Here is a 15188-nt window from a genome sequence, read left to right on the forward strand (position 1 = left end):
AGCAGCCAAGAGTGGGCAGAAGGCAAGACCCAATAACTTTGTTCTCTTTTATTGTTAATTTCTTTGCTGCTAATGCCAGGGTCCCAGCAGAACATGATTTTTGAGACTACCCAGTGTACAGACTGTTTTAGTGGCCCAACAAAAGAGCACAGACTTATCAAGGGGGAGAGGGGTTGAGGGTGGACATGTCTTTTAAGCATGTAAGTACATTAATCACTTAGGGCGCACAGTTTTCTTTTAAACTTAATTGACAGATTTGCACATTTCATAGAAAGGAGGATTTAGGAGCATAAAAGTGTGTAAGTAAATGGAAGAATAGTTTTAATTTGTGCTAGGCACTTCAGTTGCATGCCTCGTTTTCCATGTCTGCAATAGATTACTAATTGTGAGCATCTCATACTCTGTGAAAACCAGGTGAAGCTTACATATTTCTTCATATTACTTTTCGTTTATTCCTACATGAAAGATTTGATTATGAAGCCTTGGAACCCAGAACAGCATATTTTGTAATGAGAGATCTGGAGGCTTTGATCATTGATAAATCATTCAGTAATCAGCAGTTTGCTGTTGGGAACAACGTCTACAAAGTGGAAAAAGCAGACAGCTTTGAATATATGGATCCCGTAGATGGCACTGTGACCAAAAGACAGGTATGAAAGTAACAAGAGTAATCTTTTCAAAGATAATGGGGTGGATATGTGGCGGGAGAGAGGAACCATAACGTGTTACAGTGATGCACACTACTTTTATAGGGTTTTTTTTCCCTGTCCTTGAGGTAATAATCATTTTTCACTTGTAGAATCATGATTTTCTTTGGTTAGTGGAACATACTTGTTGGCACATAGCAGTACTTTTTCCCCATTTAAGAATATGTGATAATGAAACAACCAGTTAACTTACATTCAGTGTGCAGCACTGATAGCAGTGAGTCAGTGTGGGATGGCAAGGGAAAATGTTGCCAACATTGTGGAGCTTGGCAAAGTAGGCTGCCAAAGAACAAAGCATGGTGTCAGGAAGAAATGAAAATCCTTCCTTACTCCAATTCAACCTGAAGACATCTGCTGCCTTAAACCAGTGGTGCACAACCTTTTGCCTGGTGCAGCCCCCAGGAAAATTGGTTGTGGGGGGGAAGCGGCCCCTTCTTTAAATGCTGTTCCGCTCGCCTGCCACGCCAGGGGAAAAAAAGGCAGCTGGCCCAGCGCTACAACCCTCTCCTTCTCTTCCACCCTCTCCCCCCGGAAGACAGCCACGACTCCCCATGGGTTGCGCACCACTGCCTTAAACTACAGTCTAGACTAAATGTTTTGCTCTATTAAACTCATGACATAGCCAGTACTGGAAATGTATTTTTTCTTGGTGAAAATTTGTTTAAAGAGTAACTGTGAATACAGACTGTGACTCCTATTTAAATATTTTTTCATGGTTTTCTCTTATCTAGATTAAAAATAATCCATTTTGAGATTAATTTTCGGTAAGCATTCTTATTCTGGGCTTTCCTCTTCATTGCCATTTTCTCTTTGTTCTTCAAATGTTAACCGTTTTCTTATGTCTAAAAATACTATCTCTTAATATATATAATCAGATCATCACACACCACAGCGTATATTTGTATATATCATACAATATGCTCATCATTTTATATTGCATATACCTCCTTCAGCACTTTTTCTTGATTTGACTAGCTTGTGGAACAATCCAGCCATGGATACTGACCTTACAACCAATGTTCTTCCCTGCTGATCAGTTGCTTGGTTCTTGATCTTTCTCACTATCACATGACCTTGACACTTAACTCTTCTTTTACTGCTACATCTTGCAGAGATTTGTTTTCCCCCAGCTGTTCAGCATTGAGTTAATAGATTTTTATAAAGTAAGATGAAGGAACATCTTCATTGGATCTTATAAAAATACATTAATTTTTATAGCTCATACCAGTCTTGTGCTTTCAGTCTCCTGATACAACACATTAGGAGTTTTATATTTATGGTCACGTTCCATAGAACTTCTGTGGAAATAATTAACCTCTAGGGACTTTGCATAGAATTTTACCAAAAAAATCCTGAAGGGGTATTGCAAATATAGTCCAGCTACATGATCAACCAAAGTATAGATTGTCCTAACATTTGTAGTTTGTGAATCATCAGGATCTGACCAGTTCCTTGCAAATCCTACTTCAGTCTATTGAAACTATTGTCATGCCATTCTGGATAGAAGGAATCCACCTGCTGCTGACCTACTTTTTCTGTGTATTGCTGGCGAAACATGATACATGCCTGTTGTCATATCCAGGCCTACTGGAAAATCACAGGAATGATAAACTTGTCGCCTTTGCCATTTTAAAAAACTGACTTGTGATTTTCAGTGTCCTTTTCCTCCCTTATTTTTTTGTCAAAAAGCTCTGTCCTACAGTTGCAATAAGAATAAATTTTCTAACCAATTTCTTTTAGAAAGGACCTGCTATAAAACAACAAAAGAAACAGTAGTGGTCCAGTTTTTAGATGGCCTCTGAACAGGTTTCCACAAAATTGGCCAAGCACATCTTTTCCATTGGCAAACATTTTCTAATTTATTTAGAACGTAAGCTCTTTCAGTTGGGGACTTAGTTTTATTCTCCAGATATAAAAGGAGAGAGATACAGTAGAACCTCACTAATTGATATGGACAACTAGCTAACCATTAGCTGATTGTTCACTAACTAGCTATTTTACAAAACAGAGCAAACACAGGTAAAGCAAGGGCAATGTATTGCAGAATTTAATTTCTTTTTGGAATTGTATCTTATAATATGGCGCAATAATAAACTGATAAATGTACTGTAGTGTGTTTTGTAGAAAAAATTGGTGGTAGTAAACATTTATATTCTGATGGTATCCCGTTCTGCTGGGTGCTGCACGACCTTTCCCTGACAATGAGGTTTTGGCATAAGAACTCAAACCAGTTGTGCTCTGGTGTTAAATCTTTGCTGAGGAAAACAGACACCATTTGACCACACTGATTTGTAAATTATCCACACTGATAAGAGTCTAATCGATTTATTTCGATTAGACTCTTAATCCTTTTTCATTAGAAATCTGTGAACTGATTGTGAATGTTTTCCTACTCCTGTCTTTGTTTCAGAAGTGGAAAAGGTTATCCATGCAGTTTAGGGTGTTTTTTTAGTTTCAAGTTTATACAGTAGTCAGGAAGCAGACATTGGAAAAGTTGGAAAAAGTTTTTCATTCGCATGCCCACATGTAAGCCCAAACTGCTCAGAATGATATTTCAGTGCTGCACCAGAGATAAGGTTTTTTCCTGTAAAAATATTCAGTGCTATCTGCTGTGCGTTTGGAACATTCAAGTGTCAGCTGAGGAACAAATAAAACCACATTAGTGCATAATACTTGGAAGTAAAACTACAGCCATTTTATGGGGAGAGGGGGAGGTGAGAGAGAGAGAGAAAGCGAGAGAAAGAGAGAGAGACTATACTTGTACTTTATTGGTACCGGGCCATTTGCTTTGCTGACATAGCTACATACAGTAAAACTCCAATTGTACAGCATTCCCGATAGTCCGGTATCAAATGGCAAGAGTCTAGTGAGTGAACTTCAGCAAAAAACGAGTCACAAGGCAGCAGTTGAACTGAGCGAAAAGGGTAAAAAAGGGTTAAAAAAACAAAAACATTACAGTATACTGTACAGTATGTACAATAAAAAGGGTTAAAAACACTTTATATAAAGTATATACTGTACCTCCTGATAATCCGGCACCACCTAGGTCCGTTAATCCGGAACCTTTGGGAAGTCTACTGTACCTCTAAATAGTGCTTCAAAATGTTAAACTGAATCATACTCATAGCTTTGCATGCCTGAATCTTGCTTGTGTTGTCCTTTAACTGCAAGCATGATACGAAATATGGCAAATAATAGTTATCACATAGGTAGCCATTTCAATCTTCAGAAAGCTTTATGAATACTAGAAATTAATGGTTAATGTAACAGGAATGTAATACAAGAATGCTGATCTCTGTGAAGTCTGTTTTAATTCCACTTACGCACCAAGGCTTGCCTCTTGTCACATCTGCTCCAAAACGAGTGGATCAAATTCTCTTCTGGTATATGCATTGCATTGGATGGGATCTTCTTCAAGGAACTCAGAGGCACTACAGGAAGTCATGTTGTTGATTCAGTCGGTTACACTGTATGCCAGGAAACAGTTGGCTCCAGTGGCTTTAGGAGCTGACAGAGGCCAGATTGCTTTCTGATATATAATTTTTTTTAAAGCCAGCTCTTCTAGCACAGCATAGCACAAAGCTGCCCTTGCACCTCCATTACTTCTGTGAACAGTAAAGGGTGATCCTTATTCATGCATGGCTAGAAAGGCAATTGCAGTGCCTTTAAAGATCTCCTCCATTAGGAAAGATTCCCATCTGCTAGGTCATTGAAACCAACATGTTATACTATCTACAAAGTTAATTTTTTCATATTTTATTAGCTTTTTAGCCATGAAATTTAGCATTGTGGCACTTTCCATGCAGCTCAGATACATCCATTAGCCTGTTTAGAATGCCTATAATAAATGTCCATAGATATTCAATGTGAAAACTACATTCAGTCTTGTATAGCTCCTTCCTCCTATAAGTGATCAACTCATCTTGTTTCTCACAAGTTTCTCACTGATCACAATAATAAATCGTTCCTTATTATAGCAGAAAAATATTCCATCTTCTGAATTTCCCAATTTATCCTCTTTGTCCTTTTTCTCTTTTAGACTATAAAGACTACATTGTAGAGGAATGTTTCCATTTTGTCTTTTATTCAATTTGGGAAATAATATATAATCAATAATAATAATAGACAATTGGATTTACAGCAAAATATCAGCCAATTCACCTCATGTTAGGAAGGAAAATAACACAGTACGTACTCTGTACTTTATTTAATCAGTTTATTTCCACCCTATTAATATTTTTTCCTAATTAAAGTTCAGATCTATTAAAAACAAACTCCAGTCCCCTTTAGAATTTTGTCTTATAAGAAGTGGGAAACTCACTGTTCATTTTTACAGAAAGATGTGCTGCAAACTTCAACATTTTCAAGTTCACGCGTTTCACATTTCATTTAGTGACAATGATTTGTTAATAAATATTTCCATTCATGGCATGCCAGATGCAATAGGAGTGAGGTTCTAGAAAATCAAAGGGATGGATCAAAGCTGAACAGCTTCTTTTATTATTTTCTATGAGCTTTCTGAGTGACAGTTTTGTCAGCTCTAGAGCCACCCTGCACAGTTCAGAGACAGGGTTTGGGATCAAGATTTCACAATAACTAATGAGGCCAAAGGCTAGATCTAAACCACATATACTTCAGAGTTTTTTGGAATCATTCAGTTTGGAGGTCACCTCTAGTTTGATGCTGAAAATCAGTATCTAAGGACTGTTGTTGTTCCTTATTAAATGATTTCTCCCTGGCATATAACCCTGTTGTTTTAAGAAGTAGACCATGGTGTTCCTTTGTACTACCTCTGTCTTGAGTATTCTCAGCTGTGCAGCAGGAATTCTAGTCTTCTAGAGATGTGTCAGCTGTTGTCCTCCTCCTCCATTTGGGAGTGTCTGTATGGTCAAACATCTATCACCAGGAAATACGAAATGAGGAAGAAAAGAGCTGGGAAATAGCATAGGAAGTAAAATACAGGGAGATGTGTATCTGAGAATGAGAAGTACTACGTTATCAGAAGGCTCGGAAGTTGGGGGAGCAGTTTGTTTCAGATGCATGTTTAAGTACTTTTTCTTACAAAGACCATGATTTAATGAGTGAATGAGTTTTCAGCGGCTCTTGTGTGAAATGAAACAGTCATTCCTCTAAGATGTTGCTGCCACACAAAGATGCTGTGTGTGCGGATATTATTTGAGCAGACTTACTAGCCTAGTCATGCTGGCTGTTAGTAGAGTTGGTTGAATGCCGCAAAACAATACTTGTAAACATTTCTTGGAATTAAACCTGTACCTTATCTTGGATGCTGCTCATGGTCCCTTTTTAGTCATTTTCTGAAAATATTTTGGGCACTTTTGGGCTTTTGGATCCTAGAACATTTAAATGACAATAACGTTACCCATCTTGTTCTGTAGCCGACATTCTTCCAAAACGCAGGCCCAGTCATGCAAAGATTTCTTTAATCTGTTCTCTTTCTCATGTTAATAGAATTGAAGGCAGCCAAGAAGCATTTAGGTTCCAAAAAAGAAAACAAATGGCTACAGTGCTACACTTTCCTGAAATTCCCATGCTATTGGACTAGCCCACTTTAAACCTTTTTTTCTTAACATTAGCTATTTGTTTTCTCTTCCCATATATTGTATATACTGAGAATACAAGGTGAATAAACATTGCTCTGAAACTTGAAAAATTGGACGTTTGTAGTAGTAGTCAAAATGATTATTAGTAGAATCACACATTAGATATGGAAAATACCTATTAGATCATCTCATCCAACCCTTTACTGAGGTAGGATTTTTTTCCTATTACATATTTTCTAGTGTTAATGGCAAGTGACAGCCAAACAATTCTTTATATGGTGCTAGAAATGCTTCAGCACATACCTGAAAAAACAAAAATGTTCCACTCATATTTTATCATGTTGGAGCTCTGTTTTGTTAGTATCTCTGGCTTATAAAGCAAGCTTTAATTAGTAGAAGAGTCAAATGCCATTTCTCTTCTCTGAATTCTGAATAACCTTACCCCCCTAGGTCAGATGAAACAAGTAGCTTTCCCTGCGCACTTTCCGCTCAGTAAATGGTACTGTTTTCAGGGCCTTTTTGTCCTAAATTTCCGTACAGGTTGGAACTCCCAAAACTGGGACTCCCTCATCTGGCGATATGTGTGGTCCGTTAGGTCTACTGGTGTTTCTGGATCAGGGATTCCTGGCTGGGAGCCCCAGTGGCAAGAGGGTTGACAGCTTGGAGCCTGGTGGGGCTGCGGCTGGGACCCACGATGGAGCCCCAGTAATGCAGCTGGGGCAAGGGCAGCCCCAGTAGCAGAGCCAGGGATACGGCAGCTGTGGCCGCTCTGATAGCAGGGCCAGGAACACGGCAGCTCCGATAGCGGGGTTGTGACCGGGCAGTCCGGCAGTCTGGTGGGGAGGGGGCGTGGCTGGGGCTGGCAGCGGGTGGAAGGGGGAAGGCGGAAGATGGTCTGGGTAACCAGTAGCTAGGAACCTTCTCTGGTCTGGCAAATACCCTCATGCAGGACCGGTCAGGCCCCAAGGGTGCCAGACCAGAGAGGTCCAGCCTGTATTTTCTTTTTCTTCTGCCTCCTCCCAATGCCTGCTCTGCAAGCTCTGCCTAAGAGAGTCCAGACCGCTTTTACCGTGGATGTATCTACATCTGCATTTTATCTGAACATGTGCAATGAGTAGAAGAAAACTGGGGTGGGGGAAGGATTGGTGGAATCTGAGTTTCTCAACCTGATTTTCATCTCGAGCCCTCATGCTGCTGTAAATCTAGAAAACTGGTGGAATTCCATTGAAGTAAAAATGGTCCTAAAAAGGGAGCGAGGTCTCCAGCTGTCTCACTCAAAGAGCACAGTGGTATGCAATAGGAGCAATAAGAAAGAAACCACTTATTTTCTAGGAAAAGAAAACCATCTTGACTCAGAAATAAAAATCAGCCATCTGAAAGCTTTCTTGCCTACAGTCTGACATCATATGCAAGGTTTATTCCAGTGGAGAACATAATTTAACTAAAAAACTTAATAAAAAACAAGATCATCTGGTAGCACTTTAAAGACTAACAAAACATGTAGATGGTATCATGAGCTTTAATGGGCACAACCTGCTTCCTCAGATGACGGGATTATTAGAAGTCCAGATCCAATCTTGGATGACAGGAAAAGAAGTGGGTTGTGCCCACAAAAGCTCATGATACCATTTACATGTTTTGTTAGTCTTTAAGGTGCTACAAGACTATTTGTCATTTTTTAACGTTTTTCTTGTTACAGACTAACTCGGCTACCCCCTGAAGCTAATGTTACAATATTCAGTTTCATGTGATTTATGATTAAACCCTCAGTGTTTTGTTTGTTAGACTATCTATAGCACCCTAAACTGAATTCCATAAGCAGTTAAATTAAAAATGTGCTTTTAAACACGGCGACTCTAATGCTTAACACCACAAAGTCTTGGCTGGAGCAGCTGAGAGAAGAATCATTCTTAAAACACGGAGGGGCAGTAGCTGGAAATAATTTAAAAATTGGCTGCCACAGAATTGATAACTGAGAGAGGTATCTTTTGGAGGGATGAGTGCTTGTGAGGAGGGACTTGCACACTTCCTATATTTCCATTTAATGTAGAAACTGTAATTGGCTCAGACTTGATGTACATTAACTTATATAGGTATAACTGCATTGCTCATGCATGTGAAAAATGGCCTGAGTGACAGTGTTATACCAACCTAACACCCAGCGATAACAAGGAGGGCTTCTCCTGTTAACATAGCTACCACCTCTCGGGGAGGTCGAGTAGCTAGCAGGTGCAGCGCTGTACAAGTAGACAAGTTCTCAGTCACTAATTCCTCAGTGTCACTATATCTTATGAGTGGCCAAGTGTGGTTTCTGGCCTTGATCTTTTCACTTTTTATCCTCTGCTTTCTTTTCAACCTCTGATCTGGACAACGAACAAGCATCGTCTTATGGCTTGGGCTGGAGGATTATGACCATGGTCAATAGTATATTTTCTTATAAAAGTTATGGAAAAGCTCCTTTATCACTGTTGGCCGGCATTTCTTATTTACGCTGTTTTGCTCTATCAATTTGCAATGTTCGCCTTGTGTTTTCTTTTTCCCAGTTCTTTGCCCAGATGCAGAAGTACTTGTTTCAAATGTTCCTTGTCTTGGGGTGATCCCTTGTGAATCCTTTTGGATCTTACTCACACACTACTTCATTTCAGATCTCCTTCTCCACCGCCCTCTTTCGTTTTGTTATTCCTCCCGGATACCCTCTGTAGGACTATTTACATAGTGCCTCCCCAGATAGTATATCCACTTGTTTCTGGGGAAGGGAACAGAACTAGCAGCAGTCAGTCCTTACCTACCTCTGTCTTCAGGCTCTTAGCTCTCTCCTCGGCACTTGCTTCCTCTCAACTTGTACGCTCCCAAGTGCTGAGATTGCCTCTCCCTCCAATTAGCCCCTCAGCTGTAGCTCTATCTAGTTAATTGATCTTCAAGTTAGGTCCCTATTAACCTACTGGGAAGGCTTTGAGTGACAAAGTGCTGAGTTTCCTCTAATTCAACATTCCTTGTTACAGTCATGTAATTTTTGCACAAAGGCTTCAGTTTTTATTTCATCAATATGCATAGTGATAGTTTCCCACAGTAAGAGCTCTGGTGTCTGCATTCCCTTTCCATCTCTACTTCCACAGGGGAGTGATTTGTTGCACAAGGTAGTCACATAAATCTCCGAGAACTAATGGAATGAGGCAATCCCATTCTTTCCCACTTATAGCACAAAACCCAGCTACCAGGATGAAATCAAGAAATATGTTGCCATTTTTAGTGTATATCTAACATGTTGACCTTGCATTTGAGATTCCTGATGAATGCCTGATGATATCCATGTTCTACAAATTAGCAATGGTACGGAGAAAGAGAGAGAGAACATTTGCAGCTAAAGTGAACTAATCTGACTGTGAGCATCCAAACAGAAGTTTGATGAGCTTTAACTAATACACTTTACAGTCACAACTTCAGTTACTGTGGAATCAATGTCCTGAGTGTCTCCTTGTAGACTTGCCCTGGGACACTCATAACCACACCTTCATGCATATTCCTTGAGTGGTATGAAAATATGTTGTTTACTCTGCTGACTGTTTTCCTTTGGTTCCAGGATCCTAGAGCTTTCTCATGCTCACTTTGCTTCTGCCTAATATGTCACCTGAAGATTTGCTATTATACATCATGATGTTCCATTGGATTATCACCGTAATGTTGGCACATAAGAGAGAAACAGCTTCCACAAAGCAGCAGCAGCAGAAAGCCAGCAGTTAAAGTGTATCATTTTATCACTACAGCTGCTGTTGCTGTTCTTACTGTAGCAACTGGATACTTCCGTGCTCAGCATAGTACATTCATTAGTTGAGGGAACCTTTGCCCTGAAGAGTTTACAGTCTAAACAGACAGTATGAAGGGGGGGGGAGAAAGGCAGTATTATTATCTCCATTTTACAGATGGGGAACTGAGGCTCAGTGTGATTAAGTACATTGCCTGATGTCACACAAGAGAGATCCAAACCAGAACCAAGATAATCCATCTTTTTTTGCTGCCTCTTCATTTGAAAGCAATAGATTATAATTTTGTAAAGTCATTGCTGCCACTTACATATTATTCTTTCTTTTTGCAGGGACTGCGAATTGTTTTTTCAGATGCTTCGAGGCTTGTCTTCAGACTTAGTGCTTCTAGCAGTGTGCGAGCTACCCTCAGGATCTATGCAGAAAGCTATGAAAAGGATCCTAACAAACATGGCAAGGAATCACAGGTAAGTCCGTGAACACCACTTTAAACTTTGGAAAAACCGCCAAGTGTCATTTCTTGATGTGGTAAGGCCATGGTCTAGGCCAATGGCCAGTGCTCTAAAAGGGATCGAATAAATAAAATGTCAGGGTTTTTTTCTTGCTTAAAAGCAAAGCATACCGAATATGGTGTCAGGGCAAATACATTATATTGGTGCTGTGCCATGAAGTGTCAAGGAGGTTGGGTTTGGATTTGGAAAGCTTGTTCCTCAACTTTGAAGAAAACAGCTCTAGAGGCAACAATAGGAGCAGGAGAGTTACAGCAGTAACACTGCTACACAGTGATTATGTAAACTAAGACCATTCAGCAACTTATAGAAGGCAGGTGGATGCCCCCAGATGAGTGCCAGCCAGCCCAGCGGAGAGGGCAAAGGGAAAGGTAGCAGTAATAGTATGATACTTCTGTGAATTATTAAACTCTTAAATTAGTCAACCCATTGAAAATTACACACCAAAATCTACAGTAAGAGAACGTTACGGATGCAGAATCAAGCAGTTGCAAGTTAGGAAATGCCAGAATTATGGCTCGTATTTCCTTGTGCATGTACATTGTGATACTTGTCTTTAATATCCCTGTGCCAAAGAAGCCTCTCCTGCTCAAACGTGTCCTCTGTAAACTCCATCCCAATTCATCTGAAGTGGGTCTTTGGCCACGAAAGCTTATGTCCTGATAAATCTGTTAGTCTTTAAGGTGCCCCACACGCCTTGGGTTTTTTTTGCAGATGCCGACTAACATGGGATACATTTGAGGCTGGGGGTCTTCTGCCTTTTTTCCTATCCTTCCCAAAATTAGACACTTGTGATGCTCCTTTAGCTGTGTTTATAAATGAGGCTACAATTTAGCCTTAGTATTTTTAGTAAAAGTCATGGACAGGTCATAGGCAATAAACAGAAATTCATGGCCCGTGATCTGTCCATGTCTGGCACTATATACCCCTAACTAAATCTTTGCTGGGAGCAAGAGGGGCACTGCTTTGGGGGGCCCTGGAAATGGCTGCTGCTTGGAGGGGACCAGGGATCTCTGCTGCTGGAAGGGGCACCAAGTGATAGGTGCTCCAGCTGCTCCCACCACCCCCGGGATTGCTGCTAAGCACGTCCCTGAAGTCAGATGCACTTTTTGCTTCTTGGGCAGTCTTTGGGGCCAGCTTCTCAGGGCTGCCTGAACTGCTCCAGCAGTACTGATGCATCTGGCTGCTTGAGGGGCTGGCAGTGGATCTGCTCTAGCAGCCACTTGAGCAGCTGGCCCCTCTGGGTAGATGTGAGTGACCCACACTGCCCACTGCAGAAGTCACAGAGGTCTTGGAAAGTCATGGAATCTGTGACTTCTGAGACCTTCATGACAGACAGAGCCCTATTGCTAAAGCATTGGAAACTTAAATTTGCATCATTATAAGCTCTTTGAGGCTGTCATTTGCCATATATTTGTGCAGTGTCTAACACAATGAGGCACCAACCTGGCTGAGACTTCTAAGTGCCAATGCAATATGAATATACAGGTTGAAACTCTCTAAACCAGAACTCTGGTCTGGCAACATTTGGGGGCCAGCACAGATGTTGCAGGACCAGAGTGTCCTGGTGGAAGACCAGCAGCAGGGAGCCCTGCAGGGCTGGCAGAGCAGCAGGCTGCCCTCAGCGACCTCCCAGCAGAACTGCCCGGCATGTGGCAACAGAGCTGCCCGGGAGGGGCGGGGAGAGGTTGGGAGACCCTGTGCATGGATGCCTGGCAGGGCTGGGAGCCTGAGTAGTAGCAGCAGTGGTCCAGTGAGGCTGGGACCCACAGTACATGGCTGCCCAATGGGGCCCAGAGCCACGGTGCACAGCTTCTCAGTGGTCTAGGAGCTCCAGTGTGCAAGTGCCCAGCAGGGTCGGCAGGGCAGCGGGACTGACTGTAGGTGGGGAGCTGCCGTGGGCTGGGTCAGGGCTGTTGGGGCCGGTGGCAGAGAGGCTAGAAATGACCTCTCCTGGTCTGGCAAAATCTCTCATCCAGGACTGATTGGATCCCGAGGGTGCCGGACCAGGGAGGTTCAACCTGTAGTGTTTTGTTGTAATAATAATTAATTAATTAATTAATTATTGCATTGCAGGGCAAGGTGAGAGAGGCAGGCATGAGCTTTAGTGTTTAAAGACAACTCCAGATATCTTTGAGCTTCTGCTGAATTTTTTTCTAGCAATCAGATTAGAATTATAAATCAACATTTCAAAAAATAATTCCTTGTCAAGAAGATTGACTGGGGATCTCATAGCCTGTGTGTCACAGTGATTCCTCACAATAAAAGTACAGTTGGGAGGCACAGATGCCAGAGTCCAAGCGACTTCAGGATTCCTTATAAGGGAGAAATTTGTAGTAGTCCAAGAGTCATCTCTTAATTATAATCAAAAAAGTTTTCTAAAGAGGAATTTAAGTTGAGAGGGTTTCATTGTAGTCCAGCTGTTTCCAAAAAAGCTCAGTATTATACTTTGTTTACAGTTCTCAAACTTTCCAAGAAGACTCTGCCTTAGGATGAGATACAAGCTTGTGCATTTTGGGACAGATTTTTCATTTTGTTGAATAAAAAGGGGTTGATAACTAGATTTATAATGAGTTGAGTAGCTTTAGTCTTAACTATCGTATGGCTATCATTCCTCTCAATCATTACAGGGAATTCAAAGCACATTATCAAAATTCCCAAGGGAAAAAAACCCACAAGTTCTGTATAATGCAACACATCACTAGAACAGAATCTGATCATGTTTTTAATCTATAAAAGTTTCTAGTTGAGACAATAAAATTAAAGCTTCTTTTAAGGCTGTTTTATTTCTGCAAAACATTCTGTTTTAAAATAATCAACAAAATGGTCTTCTCTCTCCACAGAGGTTTTTGCAAATTTTATTCTGAAAATACATCACTCTGTGCTTGTGTCCAACTCAGGATATGACATGATTTAGCCACCCAGGTATATAGGACTAATACATGTGTTTTAACTGAGGGAAAAACTAAAGATCAAGCACCATTGTGACACCTTCCATGCTGCCCAGCCAAACTTGGTAATAGCACAGATTGGTAACAGTTGTAATTAAACTGTGTACACACATAGGTGTTAAACATGGTTGGTTGCCCTTTGTAAGCAGAGTCTAAATAAAGCGAAAACACGTCAGTGGAGGCGACAGGGCTAACTGTTGGTTTCCACTCCGGACACATCTGAGAGATCTATCATGGACATTTAGTAATTTATGAAATAAACACACGTCTGACCATATTTCCTGTCTTAACGCATCCTGACAAAAAGAGTGCTTACCCACGCACACACGTTAAATGATTTATTCTTTAGTGCTTTGTAAAGGACACTAGGAAACAATAAGGAATGTTCTGCCAGTCTTCCATTCTGAATTAATTAAACTATCTGACCCTCTTCATTACAAAAGGCAAAAGTGCTCCTTATAATGGAATCACTTCTGTAACAATGAATTGTTCAATATTAGCTGTTTTAAGGCAAGTAAGACGAAGGGAGAGAGGGACTGAGCTGGATTTCAGTTTGTGTTCTTTTAAAAAATGTTCTAAAGTGAATGTTTAATGTTTAACACTTAACATTTTTTAATCAATAGAAAGTCTCAAATTTCTAAGTGAAGTTAAGAGTTTGTGAAAATACCAGATTGAGAGAACTGGAGATGAACATCATCATGACAATTCACTGGACCTGTGCCACCATGGGGGAAGGACAGCACAGGCATCTCTTGAAGCCTTGCCAATGTGTGTCATCTCTGTTCTAAAAGCTAACTCTGGAGGTGGGAATAGGTCCATTTCCATGCATAGCCACTTACAGTGATATGGACCACTGGAACTACCAGCTGGCTTTCTACAGCCTATTGAACTTTTTAGACGAAGCAATTTTGTTTCACTATTGATCCAGGTTGAATTTGAACTGTAGAGTTCCAGTCAACCTATGGAACTCCTTGCCAGAGGGTGTTGTGAAGACCAAGACTTGAATTTGGTTAAAAACCTAGATAAATTCATGGAGGATAGGTCCATCAATGGCTATTAGACAGGATGGGTAGAAACGGTGTCCTTCTGTTTGTCAGAAGCTGGGAATGGATGACATGAGAGGGATCACTTGATGATGACCTGTTCTGTTCATCCTCTCTGGGGCATCTGGCATCAGCAGACAGGATACTGGGCTAGGTGGACCTTTGGCCTGACCCAGTATGGCCGTTCTTATAAAAGAAATAGTCATCTTCCTGGTAATCCAACTCCCACAGTACTCATGGATAGTTTTAATGTATGCTGTTTGGTGCTGGGCAGAAAAAGAAAAGCCATCTGTTTTGAAGGAGTTGCATCTCATTTTGCAACAGCTGCAGCAGAATGACCTGTTGTGTACACAGTAGTTTGCTCTTGTCTTCACAAAGCTAGTTCATGTTAATATGGGTGACCGTACATGGGTTAAAGTGCCGTCTACTGGTAGATGTAGGCATTTAATCTAGAGCTTGTTTTCAGATGCATTAGTAGTGTGTGACTGTCCATTTAAAAACAAAAACAGGTATTTTCATAGAATCATAGAATACTAGAACTGGAAGGAACCTCCAGAGATCAAGTACAATCCCCTGAGGGTGTGTCTAGACTACATGCCTCCTTCGACGGAGGCATGTAGATTAGCCAGATCGGAAGAGGGAAATGAAGCCGCGAT

At 40.9% G+C, this 15188-nt stretch overlaps 1 protein-coding gene across 1 annotated transcript in view; it reads left to right on the top strand.

Annotated features, from left to right (window-relative positions):
• The window catches only part of PGM5 (phosphoglucomutase 5), a 103659-nt gene that overhangs the window by 75472 nt on the left and 12999 nt on the right, over nt 1-15188 (top strand). Inside the window, exons 9-10 of the mRNA XM_075931677.2 lie at nt 467-650; nt 10362-10496. Coding sequence (XP_075787792.1) covers nt 467-650; nt 10362-10496 — 319 coding nt within the window. The remainder of the gene's footprint in view (nt 1-466; nt 651-10361; nt 10497-15188) is intronic.

Source organism: Pelodiscus sinensis, chromosome 6 (assembly GCF_052426305.1).
Source record: "Pelodiscus sinensis isolate ZL-2025 chromosome 6, ASM5242630v1, whole genome shotgun sequence".
Classification (NCBI taxonomy): domain Eukaryota; kingdom Metazoa; phylum Chordata; order Testudines; family Trionychidae; genus Pelodiscus; species Pelodiscus sinensis.